This window comes from Rattus norvegicus, chromosome 18 (assembly GCF_021556685.1).
Source record: "Rattus norvegicus strain SHRSP/BbbUtx chromosome 18, alternate assembly SHRSP_T2T, whole genome shotgun sequence".
Lineage (NCBI taxonomy): Eukaryota > Metazoa > Chordata > Mammalia > Rodentia > Muridae > Rattus > Rattus norvegicus.
Window position 1 is genome coordinate 27,716,108 of NC_141551.1, and position 23,211 is coordinate 27,739,318.

The following is a 23,211-nucleotide window of genomic DNA, read 5'->3' on the forward strand; positions in this document are numbered from 1 at the left end:
GACTAGAACTCAGGCAGCAGGCTGCAAGTCCCCACTCCCTTTCTTCCTTTCTAGGTTTCCCTTGGGGTCTCAGTTGAGGAGGTGACCTCCTGCCCTCCTCTGGGTGTTCCATTGAGGGAACCAATAGAAATAGCAACAGCAGCAGCAGGGATGTAGGGCAGACCAGAAAGACTTCCTTACTCAGCTAAGCCCCAAGGGTTCCTGGTGTCCTAGCATCAAGGCCTGGTAGCTTAGAGCTTACCTTGAAGATGTTTTAAATCTGCAAGCTGTGTGTGTGTGTGTGTGTGTGTGTGTGTGTGTGTGTGTGTAAAATCTGAATTTAGTGATGTTGTTAGAACTCTAGGTAGTCTATGTAGAGAGACCCCCATCTCAAAAAACAAAGCAAAATAACAGCAAACAAAACAAAACAAAACAAAACCCAACCCACCACCAAAAAATAAACAAAACTCTAGGTGGTAATAATGGGCTAGGGCTGTAGATCTCTTTCCAGCCATCTTCTACTCAGTGTTCGAATGCACAGGGTTAAAGGATTTGCCCAGGTGTATGGTAGCTCCAGTTAAAGCCTCAGGAGTCCCCAGAGAGCAGAACCCACCTTCCTTTCTGGGCTCACATAGGTGCAAAGTCTTCCTGGAATTTAAGTCTTTTTCCTGCATGTCTGATTCGGTGGACTGGGGAGTGCCTGGCAGGTACAGAGGTTCATGCCCTCATTTCTACTCTGTAGCTTGTTCTGCTGGATCCCAGAGAGCTGGGCTCTCTCCTCCTCCAGCCTCTCCTGAACCCAGATAGACCTCTCAGGAAGGAAGTAGGGTGTCAGGGGCCACCTAGGCTCACATAGTAGTAACTTAAACCAGAAACAGGAAAAGCCCAGGCACCTGCCTCTCTGCAGTCTTCCAGGGTGCTGGGGGGGGGGGGAAGGCTGGCCTGTGTCTCTGCCTGAGGTCACTAGGGAGGGTAGCCTAGACTACAAGGGGATGGGGCAGAGAGGGAAGAATGAACAAACAAGGCCACAGCCCATTGTACTTGTCTTTCACCTTCCTAGCCAGGATGACTTGGGCAGGAAGGCCTTGGAGATTCAGTAGAGCCTGGTGTGAGTCCGCCTGCTTCGATTTCCCCAAGTGTTTCTCAGATGTCTTTCTTGAGTTCTTCCTTAAGACTGAGTGAACTCCTGTGAGGGCCCTCATGAGGAAGAGAGCCCTGGATCCCTTCTTTATGGCATGGCCAGATACTTGCATGAGGTAACCTTAGTCTGTGCAGCACCCGCCCAGCACCCTGGACAGCGGCTCGCGCTGGGCCCCCAGTGGCTGCCGGCTGTCTCCAGGTTTTACTGAGGCATCCCTGGAATAAAGCTGCACTTTAGTTAATTTCCTTGATTTCTCTCCTAGAGACTTCTTTAAAAGCAACTCCCAGGTCAATTCCCACTGCAAGCCACAAATTCTGGTTCCTCTCTATGGTGCAGACCAGGCTGATAGCGTGTGGAGAAGCACATGGCTGGCCAAGACCCCCCTGGGTTTTGTCTTTTACTAGCAGGAATACCGAGGGGCCTTCAAGAACTCCCGGACACTTGCCCAGTTCCTTACTACCTGGGTCTTCCTCATGGACTTGGGTGAATTCTGAAGGATAGAACAGAGACCCCAGAAGTAATAAGGAAGGCAGGGACTAGGGTACAAGGGCCAAGTCAGGAGCCAGAGGACAGCTGACGGGGACTGGCCTAGCCACTGAAGTGGGAGTATCACAACCTGAGTCCATTCTCCAATTGAACGTTACTAAAGATATACTCATGGCCGTGCCTCTGCCCCTGATATGCTGCCCCTGCGCTGGGTTTTGTAGGCTCTTACTCTGTCTGACTGACTCTGCCTTTTTCTCTCTCTTCTGTCAAGCAGCCCTAGGGGCTGGCAGGGTCGGGTGGAAACAGTGACTGCCATGGATGAAGAAAAGCTCCCAAGTGATCTGCACAAGGAAGAGGGTGCTATCCAGGACCACAGCCTGGAGCCTGAAGAGGGTCCTGGGGTTCAGAATGGAACAGCAGCCAGCGAAAGCCTCAACAGCCGCGTCATCAGTCCAGTCAGCGAGAAGACAGGCACCTTAGAGGGCACCATGGAGCCCGTGGGCAACCCAGACGTGGCCCTGCCTGGCCTTAGCCTCTCTTTGACCAATGGCCTGGCTTTGGGGCAGGATGGGAACATTCTGGAAGATTCTGTAGAATCTAGGCCCTGGAGAGCAAGTGGACCAGCAGAGGAGGAGGATACCCCTAGGAGTCTCTGTCTAGATGCTGAGGACACTCAGCTGGGGTGAGTGGGTCTCCTGGGACAGAGGCTCACATATTTCTAGCTCTTTGATAATGTACTCTGGGGATAGCCCCTCAGTCTCTCTAGATGTCCAAGACTTCCTGTCCCCATTTTCAGCTTCTGCGTGTTAACAACAGAGCCTACAGGGTAATTCAGAGGCAAGCAAGTTTGCCTTGGCCCCCACAAACCACAATGAGCAGTCTCTATGACAGCCTACAGTTCATCTCTACCAACTGACAGTAGAGCTTTGAGCCCACTCATAATATCTAGGTGCAATGGGTGGGTTACCTGGCCCATTTTCCCCCAAGATGGCCCCAGGTGGGCAAGCTTTGAGTTCTTGCCCCACCCAGGGGATTCTCCTGGGGCTTTGATACGTTTCACCAGGAACTTTGTGTCTGTATCATTCAGTGGAGTTACAGTCTGTTTCTCAGCAGAAGGTAGAGAGACTGGTCTTGGGGTACCACCAAACAAGGAGGAGGGGACAGGAAGGGGGATGTCTAAAGGCCAGCGGGGATGGGAAGAACATCTACAGAAGTCTTGAAGAGTGTAGCTGTAAGCCTGCCTTGCCTGAGTGGGCAAGTACACTGGGGTGTGTAAATATGTATGGGGGCACATGCGTGTGTCTGTGTGCATGAATGCGTGCCTAAGACTAAGACATGTCTGCATCTTGGCATTTGCACAGGAGGTGTGTGAATATGCATGGGGCTCGTGTGTGTGTGTGTGTGTGTGTGTGTGTGTGTGTGTGTGTGTATCTGTATGTGTCCAGTCAATACATTAATTAGTACATGCACAGGAGTGTAAGTGTATGAGTTTTCATGGAGCGTGTGTGTGGTGTGTGTGTGTGTGTGTGTGTGTGTGTGTGTTAGCTCCTAGCTGGAGACTGGTGGAGTTGTAGCTAGTTTTAGTGTCAGGGACATCTAAGTAACAATGCCCTTGCATTCCATAGGCTGGATTGTCCTGGCGAACCGGATGTGCGGGATGGCTTCAGTGCCACTTTCGAGAAGATTCTGGAGTCGGAGCTATTGCGGGGCACCCAGTATAGCAGCCTGGACTCACTCGATGTGCTGAGTCTCACTGACGAGAGTGATAGCTGTGTCAGCTTTGAGGCTCCCCTGACACCCCTCATCCAGCAACGGGCTCGAGACAGCCCTGAGCCAGCAGGGCTGGGCATTGGAGACATAGGGCCTGAAGGGGACCTGGGGGCAGCTGGTGGTGGTGATGGGGAACTGGGCAGTCCCCTGCGGCGGTCCATCTCTAGCAGCCGCTCGGAGAATGTCTTGAGCCACCTGTCTCTCACATCGATGCCCAATGGGTTCCATGAAGATGAGCCTGGGGGCTCAGGAGGGGATGATGAGGATGATGAGGACACGGACAAGGTGCTGAACTCTGCCAGGTGAGGCGGGAGTGGGGTGGGGGAGGGGCTGGGCCAGGATCTGTGGAGCCACGAGTGGGTAGGGGACCTGAAAGCCAGAAGAGGCAAAACTTTCTGGATGACAGTGTCCACGATCCACAAGCCCCCACAAGGTCATCCTGCTGTCCTCTGTATGCATATTTCCCATTCTGCTAGCTCAGAGCAGGCCATATTTCTGTGCTGAGCATTTGAGCCACTCTCTGGAGATCTGGCTCCATGCTGCCCTGTTGCAGTGGAGCCTGCTTCCGTGCTCTGGCCCCACAGTGGATTTTCAGAGGCCTGGCCACGCACAGGGCATCTGATTCCTTCCTTTTCATTTGCAGTGACACCAGCCTTAAGGACGGTCTGTCGGACTCGGACTCAGAGCTGAGCAGCTCTGAGGGGCTGGAGCCTGGCAGCACGGATCCAATGGCCAATGGGTGCCAGGGGGTCAGCGAAGCCGCTCGCCGGCTGGCACGACGCCTCTACCACCTTGAAGGCTTCCAGCGCTGTGACGTGGCCCGGCAGCTGGGCAAAAAGTGAGTGCGTCTCCCCCGGCAAAGCAGATCCTATGCCTTCCTCAGCCGGAAAGGGGTGTCAGTGACTTCTTTCAGGGATGGCTGGTGCCGGGAGCTCCCACCAGGCTTGTAAGGACACCTCCTCCTGTCACTGTCCTCATTCTTGACCTCGCCCTAAATCTGTTTCCTTTCTGGGCTACTTGGGCGAAGGTGGTTGCTGTCAGGGAGGGGGTGGTGACAGGCGGCCCCTCAGGGCTGGAGCAGGATGGGGGATGTGGTTATGGTGTTATGAAGGGCACTAGAGAGGACAGAATAACCCAACTGAACCAGAGTTCTACCCAGTGGGGTTAGGTGGATAGGGGAACCTGTGAGGGGTTTGGGGTAAATGTCCGGGCCCTGGAGGTGAAACAATGTGTCTATCTTCATTAAACCTGTCTATTGGGAGCGACTGAAAGGACCGGACACCTGAAAGCACGGGGCATGCCCTTCAGACTGTGTGCAAAGGACACAAGCCGTTAGCAGTTCTGGGGAGGATTGGTGATCTGGAGTGTGCGTATGTGAGAGAACGACACATTCTGAGTATGCTTGAGCGTAGTGTGGCCTCCGCATTGGCCCTTCCGTTCACAGGAACTCCACCAACCCAGGAAGGCCTGGAGGTGGGGGGAGCTGGCCAGCCTCTCAAGCCATTCACACAGCTAAGGGAGACAGATTAGACCTGGGTCAGGCTCAGATGAGGGCTTTAGGTTTAGGAGACCTTCCTACATCCTCTGACACTTCCTTGTACCTTGGGCAGTGGGTTCCCAGGAGCTTTTCCTAAAACTCACAACTCACAGACTCCTCTGGCAAGCTGAACATCTCCAGGTAGGCGGAACCTGAAAACAGCCGCCCGTCCTTGAGAGGATGGGTTCTTGCCATGTTTCCATGGTGCCCTCTGCAGGATCCTCCAGTAATTGCTGCAGCTCGTCTCTCCCATCCAAAAATCAGGCTATTGGGGGTGGGGCGGGGAGGAAATTCCAACTCCTCATCTCGACTCTCAGGTTTTCTGCCCTGGGTCGCTTGTGTCTCCTTCTTTTCTTTTCTTAGTTCCTCTGGATGGGTTCTTGTTTTTCTGTTTCTCCTTTAGAAACTTCTACCCATGCCTCCTTCAGCAGTACTGACACACTGGCCACTCCTTTTCATTTCAAGTTTTCGTTATGAACCACACACACACACACACACACACACACACACACACACACACACACACAGAGAGAGAGAGAGAGAGAGAGAGAGAGAGAGAGAGAGAGAGAGAGCAGATAAACATCAAACTTTCCATATACTCACTTGCAACTTCTAAGTGTTTTGAGGTATCACTATATAGCCCAAGCTGGTCACCAAATTCCCCTGCCTCAACTTCCCAAATGCTGGGATAACAGGTATGCATCACCACACCCAGACCTTAGCCTCGATGTTCTTCCACCATACCTCAGCTCTTCTCCCCATTTGTTGGAAGCATATTCAGACACGTTAGTATTTGACTCACTGTGCTCTAGCCTATCCCTAGCTGATGATAATTTTTATGTAGTTCCATTTTAACACTTAACAATATTAAAAAAATTTCTCATTATCTCCCACATTTGGTATGTTTATCTTTTTCTGAGTCGCTACAAAACATTGATTTGGTCAGGCCTGGTGTTGCAGGCAGGTATCCCAGCTACTGGGAGTCTGAGGCTGGAGGGACACAAGCTCAAGGCTTGCACGGGTTACAGTGAGTTCACAAACACTCTGAGAAACTTAGTGAGACCCCACATCAGAAACATATAAGATAAAAATAGGGCTTGGCTGTAGCTCAGTGTGGAGTGCTTGCCATATGTGTGTGACGCTCGGGGGTCAATCCTCCATACCGCCACCAAACTAGGAAAGGGAAGGAAGAGAAAGAGGAGGAGGAAGAGGAGGAGGAGGAAGAAGGAGATGAAGATGAGAAGATGGTCTCAGTGTTAAAATGCTTGCCTTGAAAGCATGGGGATCTGAGTTTTGATCCCTAGCACCGACATAAAAAGCCAGGCATGGCGGTCTAGACATGCACTCTCATCCCTGAGGAGACAGAGCCAGAAGGATCCCAGCAGTTTCTGACCAGCCAGCCTAGCCAGCACTTGGGAAGGAGATGAAGAGGAGGAAGGAAAAAGAGGAAGGGAGAGGATGAAGAGGAGGAAGATAAAGGGTAGGAAGAGGAAGAGGAAGAGAGAAAAAGAAAAGGAAGAAAATACGCGTTCAACTCAGGTCTGTTTTACCTGGCGCTCTGTTTCTATACACATGTGGAGGCCAGAGGTCGATCTCTCAAGTCCTCCTCTGTGTTTTGAATCAGGATCTCTCACGGAATCTGGAGCTCACTGACTGGCTAGGCTGGCTGGTCAGAAACTGCTGGGATCCTTCTGGCTCTGTCTCCTCAGGGATGAGAGTGCATGTCTACACCGCCATCCCTGGCTTCTTATGTCGGTGCTAGGGATCAAAACTCAGATCCCCATGCTTTCAAGGCAAGCATTTTAACACTGAGATCTTCTCAGGCCCCCTCTCTTTTAAAGTGCCATATGTCAAAGAAGCAGCCATTTTCCCCAAAGGGTCCCCACATTTTGGATGTGCATGTGGTTTAGGTCACATATCCCTCTAGTTCCCATGAGCCTAGCAATGGGAAGGAAAGGGTGAGGCTTATTATTATCATTTTTAAAAAATACTTCATGAAACACGTTCTTCCTTGGGCTCCAGGAGGGCACAGACCTGTCCTCTGCTGTCACAAGGTCCTCCTCACTAGCTCTTTCCTTGGTCTAGATCCTTAATGGGGCAGCTTTCAGAGCTCTGCCCTGGGCTTGTGCATTAGGTTAGGAGAAAATATTTTTATATTTCTGCGTTTGGATGTGTGTGTTGCGAGATTGTAGACCATGTATGTGCAGATGCCCGAGGAAAGCAGAAGAGGGCGACAGAGAGTCACTGTAGCTGGTGCAGGAAGCTGTGAGATACCTGACATGGGTGCTGGAAACCAAACTCAAGCCTCTGTGAGGGCAGTGAGTGGTCTTAACCACTGAGTCATCACTTCAACACAGTCTGGCCTCAAGCTCAATATGACCTTGAACTCCTCCAGATACTTCGATGTGGAGGATTGAATCCAGGACTTTGTGCGTGCTAAGCAAGCACTCTGAGCTACTACCTCGGCCCATCTTTACGTTTAAAACCCTTACTTACCTTTGAGACAGGGTCTCATGTAGGCGGGCTGGTCTCAAGCTCCGGGTCCTTCTGCAGTCCTCACAGTGCTGAAGTAACAGGCACCCACTGCCACACCGAGCTCCCTGCACCTGGTTCTCCCAAGGGCTCGGATCTCGGAACACCAGGCTGTCTCTTACAAGGTTACTCTCACAGGGATTCAGCCAGCTCTGTCCTCAGACTAAGCTCTGACATCACCTTCTCAGTCGTTCCCTTTCTGGTGACCTCAGAATCCCATGTTCTCATCTTGGCCCCCCTTTTCTGGACCCATTCGCCATGGGTCTCCACTCTGCAGGTATGGCGTTAGCTGAAAAGGCTGCAGCTATGCCCTGATCCTGAGGCCAGGTCCCTGCCTCACCTCTGCCACCCTCCATAGCTTGATTTACATTATGTCATCTCCTCTGCTGGGAACACTTGCATCATCCCGTCCTGTTCCCTTCCCTGAGCTGGCTAAGGCATCATCTCCTGATGCCACTGACCGAGGTTGATCTCTCTGAGCTGAGTGACCAGAGGGAGGTGATCCTGGGTCTGGGTAGATCTGGGTGGTCGTTAAGGGTACTCTGGGGTCCACCTCCCCAGTACCTGATGTCCTGGGACTTGGGCCTGTCTCTAACTGACATCCCATTATCTTTTCTTGTCAGCAATGAGTTCAGCAGGCTGGTTGCTGGGGAGTACCTCAGTTTCTTCGACTTCTCAGGCCTCACTTTGGACAGAGCACTCAGGTCAGTGGGGCTGGGTTGGGACAGCATATATATCTGGCTTGTCATTCTAGCTATCTATTTTTGCAATATAGAATATAATATCTAGGGCTGGAGAGATGGCTCAGCAGTTAAAAGCACTGACTGCGGGGGCTGGAGAGATGGCTCAGCGGTTAAGAGCACTGACTGCTCTTCCCAAGGTCCTGAGTTCAAATCCCAGCAACCACATGGTGGCTCACAATCACCTGTAATGAGATCTGATGCCCTCTTCTGGTGTGTCTGAAGATAGTTATAGTGTACTTACACATAAAATAAAAAAAAAAAAAAGAGCACTGACTGCTCTTCCAGAGGTCCTGAGTTCAATTCCCAGCAACCACATGGTGGCTCAAGACCATCTGTAATGGGATTGATGCCCTCTTCTGGTGTGTCTGAAGACAGCTACAGTGTACTTACATACATAAAGTAAATAAATAAAATATTAAAAAAGAATATAATATCTATATTCTAGCAAGTCTGTCATGACTTTTTATGCAAACTTTCGCAAGTCTTGACCCCTCTGGTAAAGCTGGGGTGGCGGTGGGGCTGGGGATTTAGCTCAGTGGTAGAGCGCTTACCTAGGAAGCGCATGGCCCTGGGTTCGGTCCCCAGCTCCGAAAAAAAGAACCAAAAAAAAAAAAAAGCTGGGGTGGGGTGACGGGAACCTATGGGTAGCTGTTGTCCAGCAACTTAGTGATTGCCAGCTAATGTGATTGGTGGTGAGGGATGTGAAGATTCAAGTGTAGTCACAGCTTTTCAGAAGGGAAAAGGAGGCCAGTGTTTTGCCTGTATGGAGCACTTCCTGTTTGCTGGATATTGTAGGTCTTTATACTCATGGCCTATGTTTGTTTGTTTGCTTTTGTTTTTGTTTTTTTGAGGCAAGGTTTCTCTGTGTAGCTCTGGCTGTCCTGGAACTCACTCTGTAGACCAGGCTGACCCAAACTCACAGACATCCTCCTGCTTCTGCCTCTTGAGTGTGGGGATTAAAGACATGGGGCATTACCATCTGGCTATATCTGGCCTACTTTGGTGGCAAAGGGGACCCGATTGCAGCAATTTCAGTATCTGGGTCTCAGGAGGGTCAGGCATGGGCCTGGGGAGCAGGAGGGGTGGGATGGAGGCCATTGTCATCAGAAAGATGCTCGGCCAGGGCTGAGGAGGGAAGGACACCATCTCAGAGCTAAGGGTGATGTCTACAGATGCATGGCGCTCTTGTGGGATCCCAGATGTTTCTTAATACTTTTAAAGAATTGAGTTTTATTTTGTCCCTTGGTTGGGATGTTTTCTGTTGTCTTTCAGTGTACTTGCTATTTTCCCATGTCCAATAGCAAATAAATGAAGTCAATAAAAACTATTTAGGGACTGGAGATATGGCTTGCAAGAGCAGCAAGTGTGAGGACCACAGTTCAGACCCCTGGCATGTAAATGCTAGGTGGATATGGTATCTGCAACCCGAGAGCAAGCTGGCTAGCTACACTGGCCACATCAGCAAGCTCTCTTGGTTCAAATGAGAGACCTCACTTAGTATATAAAGTAAAATGCAATTGAGGAAGACATTTGATGTCAACCTTTGATCTCTGTGTGCACATGCATGCACATGCATGGACATGTGCTTACACAAATTCAAGCACACATACCCTCATGCATGTATACTACACATGCATGCATACCCCCAAAGAAACATCATTAAGTTTTTATTCTCAGTTACATTTTACATTCCTAGAATTTTCATTATATTTAAACTTTAAAATAGATTCCAGTTCTCTGTGGGACTCCCCATCTTTTCATGAACACATCTGAATCATGTATTTTTTTTTAGTGTATTCCTGATTCATTCCATGTGTGTTTGTATGTGCATGCGTGTACATGTATATGTTTGCATGAACATGTTTGCATGTGTGTGTGCATGTGTGATGTGTGTTCATGTTTGCATGTGTGTGCATGTGTGATAAGTGTGCATGTGTTGTGTGCATGCTTGCCTGTATGTGTGCATGTGTGCCTGTGTGTGCATGTATTGTGTGCATGTTTGCATGTGTGTGTTTGTGCACCTGTGTGTGTGTATGTATGTATGTATGTATGTATGTATGTACACATATTTGCATGTGTGGGAACTTGGGTGTGGAGGCTGAGGTTGATGTTGGGAGTCTTCCTCAGTTGCTCTCCACCCTATTGTTTGAAGTCAAGTCACTCAGATGAATCCAGGGCTCACAGACATGACTGGCCTGCCAAGTTGGCTTGCTCCAGAAATGCCCTCTGTCTGCCTTCTGATCACCGGGATTACAGGTGGCCACTGTGCTCACCTCCAGTTACAGGTTGGGGGATCTGAACTCATCTCTCCAGTCCTGACTTGGTGTCTGCTTCTGTTTTTTGTTTTTTTCCCCTTGTTTTCCCACATCTATTGTTTCTCTTAATTTGTCCAACCCTTCCTTTACAAGGCAATTGGAAAGGAACACAGAACACAGTCCTAGCCCAGCTAGGGCTGGGCTGAGGAGAGGCAGCTCTGAAGTGCTATGTCTCTCAGGGTTAGCTCTGAGCCTCAGCCTTGCATGGGGAGCCATTCCACCAAAACTGTTCTGAATTCTCATTTTACCACGTCCTTGCAATAAAACTGCCCTCCTCCTCAAAAACCAAACCAAACCAAACCAAACCAAACCAAACCAAACCAAACCAAACCAAACCAAACCAAACTACCTCTGGGAGTCACAGCTCCATAACCTTTACACCTTCAGAATCTGGCAACTGTGTGGCCATGTGCTGACAATTCCTCAAGGCTCTGAGTGTGTTTTCCAGTCCCAGAGAAGGATCCAGTGTACTGCCTTTTGTCCATGGGCTTTGTCTGTGATACACCTGGGGAAAAGGTGGCTGTCCACGTCAGCCCGCTTCTGTCCAGTCCTCTCCATCCTGAGATCATGGGATCTTGTTGCTTCACCTGTAGCTTAAGGCAGTGTACTGCTGCACTGGTGGGGGATCTATATTGCTCTACCCTAAGCAGATCTATCTTGCTGAGCCTCTGGATTGCATCAAAATGAGGGAGATCAGAAAGCTAGTGGGACTGAATCACCATCATGGATGCTGTGCTGAGGGCCTTATGTGTTGGGTCACTAGAGCAAAGCGTGACTGTCTAGAGCCTGGAGTCACAGAAGGCACTGGGTGTGAAGATCATACCCCTGCCTGAGGTCTTAGAATCCAGAGGCTGTCTTGGAGGGCCAAGGTTCTGCCTGGGCCACAGAGAGTGTCTAGCCAGTACCGTGGTACAAGAACTAGCTTCATGTATGTTTGTGTGAGGAGACTGTATCAGGGGCTCTGAGATTCACTCAGCAACCTTGAATTACATTCTAGAACCTTCCTGAAGGCCTTCCCACTGATGGGGGAGACACAGGAACGAGAACGAGTCCTTACCCACTTCTCCCGCCGGTACTGCCAGTGTAACCCAGACGACAGCACGTCGGAAGGTACAGTGTTCCCTGACCACCTTCTATCCTACCTGCCCAGATGAGACCTGGTCTTCTCCCCACCCTGGCCCAGATGCCACATTTGTCTTGCCTGCAGGCAGGCTTGGGTGGGCCATACATGCTGGCAAATAGCCGGTCCTCAATTAAGATTGCATGAATACAGTTGTGTCACCATAGCACACCCGAAACCCCAGGGATTTTCAGGATGAAGATGGGAGGTGGGGGTGGGGGTGGTGCTTTAAAGCTTGTGGCCAGCCTGAGCCTCAGAAACCAAGATGGTAAAATGCCCAAAATGGTAAAATTATGGGATGGCCTCCTGGACCAGAGACCTCAGGTGTCTTACTCATGGTCATCCCATTCCCAGTGGCTGTGCCTAGACTCAGTCCTGACTTTTTGTTGGGGAGGGATATTCCGTGCAGGTCTCCTATAGAAGCAGGATTTGCTGTATGGATGGACCCAAGTCTTAGAAACTGATGGACCAAGTCCCCTTTTGCTATTGTAGGGACATAGCTTGGGGTCTAGAGCCTTTTCTAGATCTAAGGTTCAAGGTGAATTTGTCTACAAGAGGGAGACATCTGGGTTAGAGGGTCATCCAAGCCTTGGCCCTGAAGTGCTTGGGAGCGGATGTCTACCTTTCTTTGTCTATGTGGCCTTTAGCCTGGCTCTATGGGGAGGCAGGTAGGAGGCTCCGGTGAGAATGAGTGGGTTCTTACTATCATGTTCTGTTTAGATGGGATCCACACGCTCACCTGTGCCCTGATGCTGCTCAACACAGACCTGCACGGACATGTGAGTTGGGGGTCCATCAAGGGGACGTATGCTCTTACTGACTCCTGGTCACTGAGGACCAACCTGGTAGTCACCCCTCTTGCTGGAACTCCTGGTCAGGGTCAGTGTTTTGTTTTGTTTTGTTTTTTCCTAGCAGACCTGGGAGGTGGGTTCCTTGCTTCTATAGTTGACCCTTGACCCTGTCTTTTTTTTTTTTTTTTTCCACTGGCTCTGCCCAGGTTTTGGCTCCTAAGATGAGCAGTGAGAGCAGCTGAGGCACATGGAATTCTTCGTTTCGATTTTTTTCTTATTTATTTTTAATGTATATGAGTATAATGTTGCTGTCTTCAGACACACCAGAAGAGGGGATCGGATCTCATTACAGATGGTTGTGAGCCACCATGTGGTTGCTGGGATTTGAACTCAGGACCTCTGGAAGAGCAGGCAGTGCTCTTAACCACTGAGCCATCTCTCCAGCCCTCGTTTCGATTTTTGAGACCGGGTTTCTCTGTGTAGCCCTGGCTGTACTGGAACTTGCTCTGTAGACCAGGCTGGCCTTGAATTCAGAGATCTGCCTGGCTCTGCCTCTCAAGTGCTGGGAAGCAAGTCGTGCACTGCCACCTCCCAGCTGAGGCACTGGAAATAGATGTGCCCTCAGGGCAAGGTCATCTGATCTGTGATAGTCTGTGCCTTGCTCCAGCAAAGGCTGCATGCTCTTCCACAGCTCCTTTAAAAGCCCAGATGTGGCCTTCCTGTGATGTCATGCCCCAGACAACTGGTCTCTGACAAATGACAGGTTACTCCTAAGGGGCCTCCTCCTCACCCTTCCACTCCTGTCAGGACAGTGAGTGGAAGAATGTGTGGGCCCAGGCCCCAGGCTGCCTCCAGGCTTCTCACGCTCACTAATCCCTCCTTCTTCCTTCCTCCGTTGGCTACTGCTCTGGGCTCTCCTGCCCTCCCTGCCTCAGGTGGTAAGTGCTGCTGTCAGAGTGTGCATGCTGTATGCTTAGACCCGCCTCCTTCATCCCCTGTGTCCTATCAAACCATCTGCCCCACCCAACTGCTCTCTGGCCACCACTCACTCAGGGCTGGTCAGAGCCCTCCTGGGAGGTGGGTACATTTCATTGACTCAGTGACAGGTCTGTATGTCTGGTTCTAAGTAAACCAGAAAGCTCCAGAAGATATGGGGTGTTAAAGGCAAATCTGGGACAGACAAGCTTCACATCCATTCTTGCCTTCATGGGGTAGCTACGTGACCCTGGGTAAGTTGCTGCCCCTCTCTGAGTCTCAGGTTCTGCATCTTCTCGGGGCAGTGACGATTTCCTCCAGTGACTTGGTGGGGCCTGGGAGTGGCCTGATCCTGGCAAGGGTTTCACTGTGAATAGTACAGTATAGGAGCACCACACAGCAGTGGCGTCCATTGCTACTTTCAAAACCTGAGTGCTAGACGACCTGTGGGTACAGTCTTGAGGCCAGTGGCATCTGGAGTGGCGGAGGGAGAAGAGGAGAAGCCAAGGCTGGGCTTGTGGGCCCATGGGGGGCACTGCCCAGGGGAGGGCTGAGGTCAGGCCAAACTGTGACAACTTTAGCAGAGCCTGAGTATGGGATGGAGAGAAGACAGGTATGGATATGGTGTGCTAACATGAACAGAAGTGGGGTGAGCACCCTTACAAGCCAGCCTTCCCTGGGACTGCTCCCTCTGTTCACCCTGTGAACTTTAGCCACTTGAAAAGGAGTGTGGAAGTCACCTCTCCATGCTGTGCCCAACAGTGGGGAGACCCCCAGCATGGCCCCTTAACTGAGCTCCCTTGAAGGAGTGTTGCTCAGTGAGCAGTGGGGAGAAACCTGGGTTAGTGTTCTCCGTGTTTGCCTACAGTACAGTTGTATGGCCTCCAACAAACCTCTTAACTCACTAAACTTCTATTTATTTCCCCATTGTGTGATTTCCCCTGTCTGTGAACCTTTATAAAAATGATTTATATATTTTTTATTTTAAAAAGTATATGCATTGGTGTTTTGCTTGCATGTCTGTGTGAGGGTGTCAGATCCTCTGGAACTGGAGTAACAAACAGTTGTGAGTCACCATGTGGTTGCTGGGACTTGAACTTGGGTCCTCTAGAAGAGCAGCCAGTGCTCTTAACTGCAGAGCCTTCTCTCCAGTCCCTTGCCTATGAGTCTTAATGCAGCCATCCCAGAGAGCCAAAGCCAAAGCCTGCTGGTTACAGTAACTGAGCTTGTCAGAGGACTCGGTTTCTCCTGTCTCCCATTTCTTTGTCAGAGACAATAAAAAACAGCTGGACTATGGGGGGTGTCTTAGAATGGTCCCCACTGGTGCCCCTAGAGAGTTCTTGTCAGAGAGGGAGGCTGACTGGATTGTCAGAGGAGGGGAGGCAGGAAGACTTCCTATAGATGTGTCTGAACTCTGGGGTTAGAGGGTTGGATGCCAGGAATGAAGAAGGGTGGAGGAGAAGGGTGGTGAGTTCCAGGAGAGCGAAGTTGAAAGGCGAGTGGTTCTCCACCACAGGCATGAAGCTGCTTGTGGGTGGGTGGAAGATCCCTGGGACAGGTGCAGGGATTTGATGCCTGGCTGTAAGACTTCTTTCCAGTTGAGCCATAAAAACAGGCTAGGATCGTTCTTACCTCAGAGTCATGCCATGCTTTCAGGAAAGGCAGCTGTCTTGGTCAAAAATGATGGCCAACTGTTTCTCTCTGGATCCAGCTGGGTAGCACCTAACCATAGTCAGCCTCTGCTCTGGGCTGGGACATGTGCTTAGGGAGATGGCTGCCCTAGCCTGAGAGAACCAGGGTCACAGCCATGAGGTGGGGCTGTGCTCAGACTGGCTGTGGCTCGTTCCTGCTAGAGGACAGAGGCTGTGGGACAGAGAACCCAGGGCCCAGGGCCCAAGGGAGGTCCTGTTGATGAAAACTGAATTGGGAGGAAGACACTGGGCATTCAGGGTCCCCAGCCATACAACTTCTTGGGCTGTGCATTCTCTGTTCCCTGTCCCTGCACATGTCTTTCTGCCTGTCTGTCTGTCAATATTTCTTTTACAGTGAACAACTTCATTGGTATGTCTTCTTTTCTTTGTATCTTGGTGAGTCTTGCTCCTTGGCTCAGAGAGAGATGAACTTTTGTGAAGGGTATGGGTGGACTTGGAGTGTTTTCTCCAGAGTGACCATAATGGCCCCATATGCCAATGAAGCCAGGCATCCCATCTTGTGTACACTCACTGACTAATTTCACTGTGGTAAAATACAGCAGCAGGCCCTGACTGTTTTAACCACTTAAAAACACGCAATGCGGCTGGCAGCACTGAGCATTCCCGGGGGTGTGCACCCAGAACTACTGACCCATTCCGGGATTTTTCATCACTCTCAAAACGAGCCTCCACCCCCTCCCCCAGAAGCACTCCTCCCCCCTCCCCAGTCCCTGTTCTGTGGCTCCGCCTCTCACCCGTATGAACTGTCTGCTGCAGACAGTTCATGTGAGCGGTATCAATCACACATCATCTGACCTTCTGTGTCTGGCTTATTTCACTTGGCGCAATGTGTTCAAGGATCTTTCACGTTGTAGCGTGTGTCAGTACTTTATATTCTTGTTCTGGGGTAAATAGTGTCATTGCATGGACATGCCACGTAGGACATACATGGGTAAGCATGTGGAGTTATGAAAATTTGTGTGAAAGTTTCAGTTTCTACACCTATTCTCAGGTTTGCTTTTTGTTTTTGTTTTTGTGGGTTTTTTGTTTTTTGTGTTTTTGAGACAGGCTCTCATTATGTAGTCCTGGCTGGCCTGAAACTTGCTATGTAGACCAGGCCGTGCTCAAGCTTCTATGTAGACCAGGCTGAACTCAAACTTAGAGAGCTATAAACTGCCTGCCTTTGCCTCCCAAGTGTTGGGATTAGGGGCATGTGCTATTACACTTATCTCAATTATTTAAAAAAATTCATTTTCCTGTGTGTGTGTGTGTGTGTGTGTGTGTGTGTGTGTGTGTGTTGCACATGTGGAGGTCAGAGTTCAACTTGCAGGAGTTGGCGCTCCTCTTCCTCTATGTGGTCTCTGAGGGATGGAAGGAAGATCAGCAGGTTTGGCAGCAAGGTTTGCCCACTTTATTTTATTTATACTCGTACGCTATAGCGTAGGCTTGACGTGAACTCACTGCACTCTAGGCTCAACTCTTAAAGTGCCAGGTGATGGGGAGACAGCACCAGGCCTGGCTCAGTTGTCCAATTTAAAGTGACTGTTTTGGTGTTCAGCTGGCTTTCTGTATTCAGGCCACCAGACCCTTTTCAGGCATGGGAGCTGCAAATGTTTTCTCTCATCCTATTAGTTACTCTCTTTCTCTCCCTCTCGATAGAGTCTTGCGATGTAGAACAGTTTTTAAAATTTGAATTACATCCAAATTTATCTTTTTTTCTCTTTCTCTGTGTACATGTGTGTAGGCGTGCGTGCATGCGTAGGTGTAGGAGGCCTGCGGTCAATCTGGAGTGTGATTCTTCTGGAGCCGTCCATCTCTTTTTCAAAGACAGGGTCTCCCTGGGACCTGAGGCTCATAGATGTGGTTACACTCTCCATGATCCTACCACTGAGAAGGAAGGTCCCCACAGGAGGATCGGAAGTTCAAGGGTGCCCTTGTCTATATAGGGAGTTTGAAGCTAGACCAGGATATTTGTTAGGATGGCTACCCAGCAAGCCGGGGGGAATCCTCCAGTGCCCTCCTCTTCAGGGCTGGGATTATGGGCATGCACTACCTTGACAGCCTTCTTGTACAGGTGCTGGGGATCGAACTTGGGTCTTTATGTTTGCACAGCAGGTGCAATACTGACTGCTCTCTCCTTATCCCTGCTGCTGTCTGTTTGTCTGTCTCTCTTCCTTTTGTTGTGTTTTGGGCACTATAAATCAGAAATTATTACCAGTGCTGTGGAGGCGCAGACCTTTAACCTCCGAAGAGAGGACAGAGGCAGAGCGATCTCTGGGAGTTTGAGGTCAGTGTAGTCTACACATTGAGTTCTAGGTCAGCTAGGGTTGCTTACATAGTGAGACTGTAACAGACAAGCAAACCTAAAGAAGAAACCATTACCAGATCCAAGGCCGTGAAGGTTTACCCCTAATTTCTTCTGGCAGTTTTAGCTCCTTTACCCAGTTTTGAATTTTTCTTTTTTTGTTTTCTCCCTCACTGAGGATGGGACTCAGGGCCTCAGGTGTGCTAGGCAAGCACTCAGTCCCTGAACCCAGCTCAGGTTTTAATTCTCTTCTGAGTAAGGACATTCACTGTGAGGTAAAGATTCAGCTTGAGTCATTTGCTTTTGGCCATCCAGTCCCAGTATCATTTATGCAGGTGAGCGTTCTCCCATTAAGCAGTGTTGGCAGACTTGTTAAGATCCCGTTGATTGGCAAGTGTGGTGTTACAGGTGTTAAGCTGCACTCAGCACTCAGAGGTCGAGGCAGGCCGGATAGGAGTTTGAGGCTATCGCACTGCAATATATCCTATGTCAGACAACAGCAGCAGCAACAGCTTGATTGGTTGTAAATGAACTGTAGAGCACTTAGGCATTCATGAGACCCTCCATTCTACGCCCAGTATTACACAAAACTGGATGCGGTCACACTCTATGATCCCACCACTTAGAAGGTGGGTGGGGACAGGAGGATCAGAAGTTCAAGGCCGCCCTTGTCTGTATAGGGAGTTTGAAGATGGCCGGGGTTATATGGAATCTTCTCTCAGACGGAAAGCACAGGTTTGCTTCCTGACTTCTAATTCGCTTCATTCACTTGCAGCTCTGGTCTCTCGTGAATGCTCAGCGCTTCCTACTGTGGCTTTCTAGTAAGTTCTCTGAACGTTTAATAGGTGAAGTCTGTTCTCAAGACTGAGCGGGGGATCTCTTGCAAGTGCATACAGACGCAAGGATCGGCCTTTGAATTTCTGAAGAGAGAGGGGTATAGAGATTTGATAGTGATTACCTTGGGTATTCAGCCGGTTTGGGGGGAATTACCATTTTAGCAATGCTAAGTCTTCCTAATCCGCCGAACAAAGGATATCTTTTTGTGGATTTATTCCTTCTTAATTCGTTTTAGAATTCTATAGTTTTGCGTATACAACCCTTTCATCTCCTTGGTTGATTTTTTTTTTTTTTTTTGAACCTGAGTCTCAAGCTGTTGCTCAGAACCTGGAACTCACTATGTAGCTCAGAGTGTCTTAAGCGCCTGTCTTAGCTTCCTGGGTGCTGGAATTACAGATGTGAGCCCCTGTGCCCAATTTCCTTGGTTAAGTCTGTGGCTAAGCAGTTAATTTTTTTTTTTTTTTTGAGACAGGATCTCGGATATCCCAGGCTGCTTTGGAAGTCAATATGTAGCCTGGGATGGTCTTGACCTCATGGTCTCTTGTCGCTGCTGTGCTTAGTTTAGTGTGTGTGTGTGTGTGTGTGTGTGTGTGTGTGTGTGTGTGTATATGTATGGAGGTCAGAGGTGGACATTGGGTGTCATTCTTCAGTCATTCTGCATCTTATTTTTGAGACAGTATCTCTCACTGGATTTGGAGCTCACTGGTTCAGACAGGGTAGGCAGCAAGCCTCGGGGATCCTGTTGTCTCTGTCTCCTCTCCTGCTAGGATTATAGATGCACACTGCCATGCTGGCTTGCAGGTGGATGCTAGGGTTTGAACTCAGATCTTCATGCTTGCACGACAAGTACTTGACTGACTGAGCCATTTCTCCAACTCCCTCAGTTTACTCTTATTGATGCCGTTTCCTTTTCTGATCGTTCACAACTACTGTACAAATACAACACAGGCCAGAAAGATGGCTCAGTGGGTGAGGCCACCTGATGCACAAGCTTGGTGACCCAAGTTTGATCCCTGGAACCCATGTAATGGAGGAGAGAACCAACTCTGCAAAGTTGCCCTCTGACTGCCCCCACCCCATGTATCACGCACTTACACACATAATGCATTTAAAACTTTTTTTAATTAAAAAGAGTATTGAGTTTGGCTGAAGCAGCTCAGCAGGTGAAGGTGCCTGCCTCTGTGCGTGGTGACCCAGTCTGATCCCTGAACCCGACACGATGGAGGGAGAGAACGACTCTATCAAGTTGTCCTCTGACCTTCAGTATAGTTGGGGGGCACATGCACACGCACACACACACATACACACACACACACACACACACACACACATGCTAAATGTAATCTAAAAATTTTAAGTCCAGTGCCAGACATTGGTAACCTACTTTTGAGTTGTTGGTCAGTGAGGCCCCACCCATAGGCCTCCCAAACCATTACAGGCTGCTGCCACTGCTCTTGGTTATCTTCCAGAACGTGATGGTAGACCCCCTCTTGCTGAAGACACTCTTACTTAAGTCACAGAACATAGGAAAACCAGGCTGGGACTGACATGGAAACCTTATCCCTGTTGGCTAGGTGTCATAATAATACTATGCACACTACTGGGGGAGAAAAATTGTCAACAATTTTACCCGACTGTGAACTCTGCACATACAATATCAAGTGGCCTGGAAAGACAGGCCTATTGGTACGGTAGTGGTACAACCATCATGAGAGTAACCAACCCCTGGTTGGTTATGGTAGAAGCCTACTCTCTGCTTGGACTTAAGGCCCGCTCTACAGGACAGAACGAATGCCTTATTCCTTTAACTATGCCAAGAATCAACTGCTAGGCAGGTCATAGGCCCTAGAGGAGAACTGTCATCCTGCTACATGGACATAGTTCTAAAACCCTCTAAGTACTTACTTTTATATCCATGGATTAAATCATCTGTCAGCTCTCATCAGAGAAGCTTCTTTTTGTTGTAGATGGTGACTCTTGCAGAGACCCACAAATGGTCAATGTGCAGAGAATAAAAGATTATGGAGTGCTTGGCCTAAACTGGTTATCAATAATATTTCCCCTAGGCTCAGGGATTACAGTGGAAGAGGGGATATAAAGACTCTAAGAGCCAGAGGTACTAACCGCATTGAAATGGTGGTGTTCTAGACATGAAAGGGCAGTTATACACAAGAACTCACAGCAGCCATGACTGCATGCATAAGCATGTGTGACTACATATGATTGCGGCAGCCAAAAGCCCAGCATGGATGGGGAGGGGCTCGAGAAACTTCACCCTTAGCCAAGGAGTTATTGGCAATTGGTGGCTGCTGGGCAGGGGAGAGCCATTTTGCTTCAGAGACACAGCCGTTGAGAAGCTTCCCATGCCTCAGTGTGTTCCAACACCCACTCACGCCTATGTGTGGCAATGAATGAACTCCATGGGTTTGTAAAGAGAGCACATGAGGTTGGGAGAGGAAATTGGTAGTGAGAATAGGGAAGCGTTAGAGGGAAGGACATGGGGTAGATTTAATCAAAACCTATTATTTGGATGTATGAAATTCTCAAACAATAAAAAACATACACTATTTTTTTTTTTTTTTTGGTTCTTTTTTTCGGAGCTGGGGACCGAACCCAGGGCCTTGCGCTTCCTAGGTAAGCGCTCTACCACTGAGCTAAATCCCCAGCCCCAAAAACATACACTATTAATGTAGCCCTGGCTTGCCTAGAACTAGATGGCCTCAAAATCAAGAACTGTCTGCCTCTACCTCCCAGTGCTGGGATTGAAAACATGCGCTACCACACCTAGTCTAACACAAACGATGTTAAAAAAAATCTTGAAAAAAGAAATGCAACTGATTCTTAAACATTGATCTTATGTTTTGCAATATCAGTAAGTGTGTTCATTAGTTTTAATGATTTTTCTTGTTTTTAGAATTCTCTGCATATAAAATCATGGCACCTGCAACTCACTCTCTCTCTCTCTCTCTCTCTCTCTCTCTCTCTCTCTCTCTCCCTCTCTCTCTGAAAAGGATCCTCTACATAACCCTGGCTGTCCCAGAACTCACTATGTAGACCTGGTTGGGCTTGAACTCATAGAAATCCTCCTGCCTCTGCCTCCTAAATGCAGGAATTAAAGGCATACGCCACCAAACCCAGCTAGCTAGAACTCTTGGTATAATATTGTATGGAAATGTTTCTGATCTTAGGGGAAAAGCTTCCGTCTTCTACTACTGAGTATGTCAGCTGTGGGCTCTCCTGAGTACCATTCATCATTTAAAGATGGTCCATCTAGTCCTAGTTTGTTGAATATCTTTTCCATTTATTTGTTTACTTAGGAGGGGATGGTGGGCAACAGTGCATGTGTGGAGGTCAGAGGACAACTTGCAGGAGTCAGTTCTCTCCCTTTATTCTGTGGATCTTAAGATTCCAACTCAGGTCATCAGGTTTGGGAGCAAGCTTGGAGGTAAAGCGCCATTACCTCATGAGCCATCCCGTAGGACCTAGGTATAGTCCCTTTAAGATGCTGATAGATAGTATTTTGTTGAGGATTTTTGCATCTTTATCCTAAAGAGTTACTTACCTAATGTTTTCTTTTCTTTGACAAACACTGGTGTGCCCACATTACAGAGTGAATGAGGATTGGTTAATTTGTTCTTTAAATATTCCTTATAACTCATCAGTGGAGTTATTTGCTCTTTGCCTTTTCTGTGAGGTTTCAGACTCCTGATCTAATTCTTGTACTTGTTACAGGTCTGTTTAGCTTTTCTGTTTTTTCTTGAGTCAGTTTTCATAACGTACGTTCCCTAAGAGTATGCCCACTTCATCAAGGTTATCTAACATTTTGACACCTACTTCTTTAGTATTTTTGCTTATTTATTTATTTATTTATTTATTTATTTATTTATTTATTTATTTTTGTCCATTTGATCTTCTTATGAGTGAGTAGTGAAAGAAAGTAAGGAAATGACTGCTCCAAGGTGTGGTTGTCATGTGAGGCAGAGTAGAACCAGAGGCATCTGGAAGAGTCCAGTCTGAACCTGGCCATGAGAAGAGAGGGCTGGGGAGAGTGAGAAAGGAAGAGAAGAGAGAGAAGAGAGTGGGCAAGGGGATCAAGAGAAGAGGTGTGGGCCAGGAGCCAAGATAGGAAGAGCAAGACAGCATTGGCCAAAATGGCTGGATTATGTAGGAAAGAGAAGCCAGGGGAAGAGAAGCCCAGGTCCTGAGCTGGAGAGGTTTAGGGTTGACTGCAGGGTGAGAAGTGCTGGGAGAAGCCCAGGTACTGAGTAATTCTTGTTGTCTTAGTTAGAGTTTCCATTGCTGGGAAGAGACATCATGACCAAGGCAACTCTTAGAAAGGAAACATTTAATCAGGGCTGGCTTACAGTTTCAGAGGTTCAGTCCATTATCATCAAGGCAGGAACATGGCAGCATCCAGGCAGGCATGGGTCTGGAGGAGCTGAGAGTTCTACATCCAGTTCTGAAGGCGAACAGGAGAAGACTAGCTTCCAGGCAGCTAGGAGGAGGGTCTCAAAGCCTGCCCACAAGGTGACACACCTCCTCCAGCAAGGCCACAGCTACTCCAGCAAGGCCATACTTCCTAATAGTGCCATTGCCTGGGCCAACCATATTCCAACCACCACACTTGTCTCAGCTTTCTTTGGGACCTGACAAATAGTATTAAGATCTACAACCAAGCAGTGAATGTGTCATCTTTGGGCCTATCAAGTTTCGTGTCACATACGCTATTTGGTATACACAGATTTATGATGGCTGTATTTCCCGCTGGCATGAAGCTTTCACTACTGTGACAGTATCACTGTCTTTCTCTTTTAATGCTTTGTGTCTTCTGCTCTGCGGGTAGACACTAGCGGGTTTATACTGCGTGTGCCGTGTAGACACTAGCGGGTTTATACTGCTCTGCGGATAGACACTAGCGGGTTTACACTGTGGGTGACCTGTTAGTTGTATGCTGTATCCTTTCCTAACCGTTGGCTTCCAAGATGTCTG

General features: G+C 48.8%; 1 protein-coding gene across 4 annotated transcripts in view; it reads left to right on the plus strand.

Moving 5' to 3' along the window:
- Psd2 (pleckstrin and Sec7 domain containing 2) overlaps positions 1-23,211 on the plus strand; it is a 51,119-nt gene that overhangs the window by 11,446 nt on the left and 16,462 nt on the right. For 2 of the 4 annotated variants that reach the window (XR_015642331.1, NM_001107395.1), the window contains 6 exon segments: positions 1,881-2,288; positions 3,232-3,678; positions 4,020-4,214; positions 8,069-8,149; positions 11,501-11,613; positions 12,344-12,402. Coding sequence is in view for 3 of the 4 variants with exons in the window: in NM_001107395.1 (NP_001100865.1) it covers positions 1,921-2,288; positions 3,232-3,678; positions 4,020-4,214; positions 8,069-8,149; positions 11,501-11,613; positions 12,344-12,402 (1,263 nt within the window). In the remaining variant the exon portion in view is untranslated. 4 annotated transcript variants of the gene reach the window in all.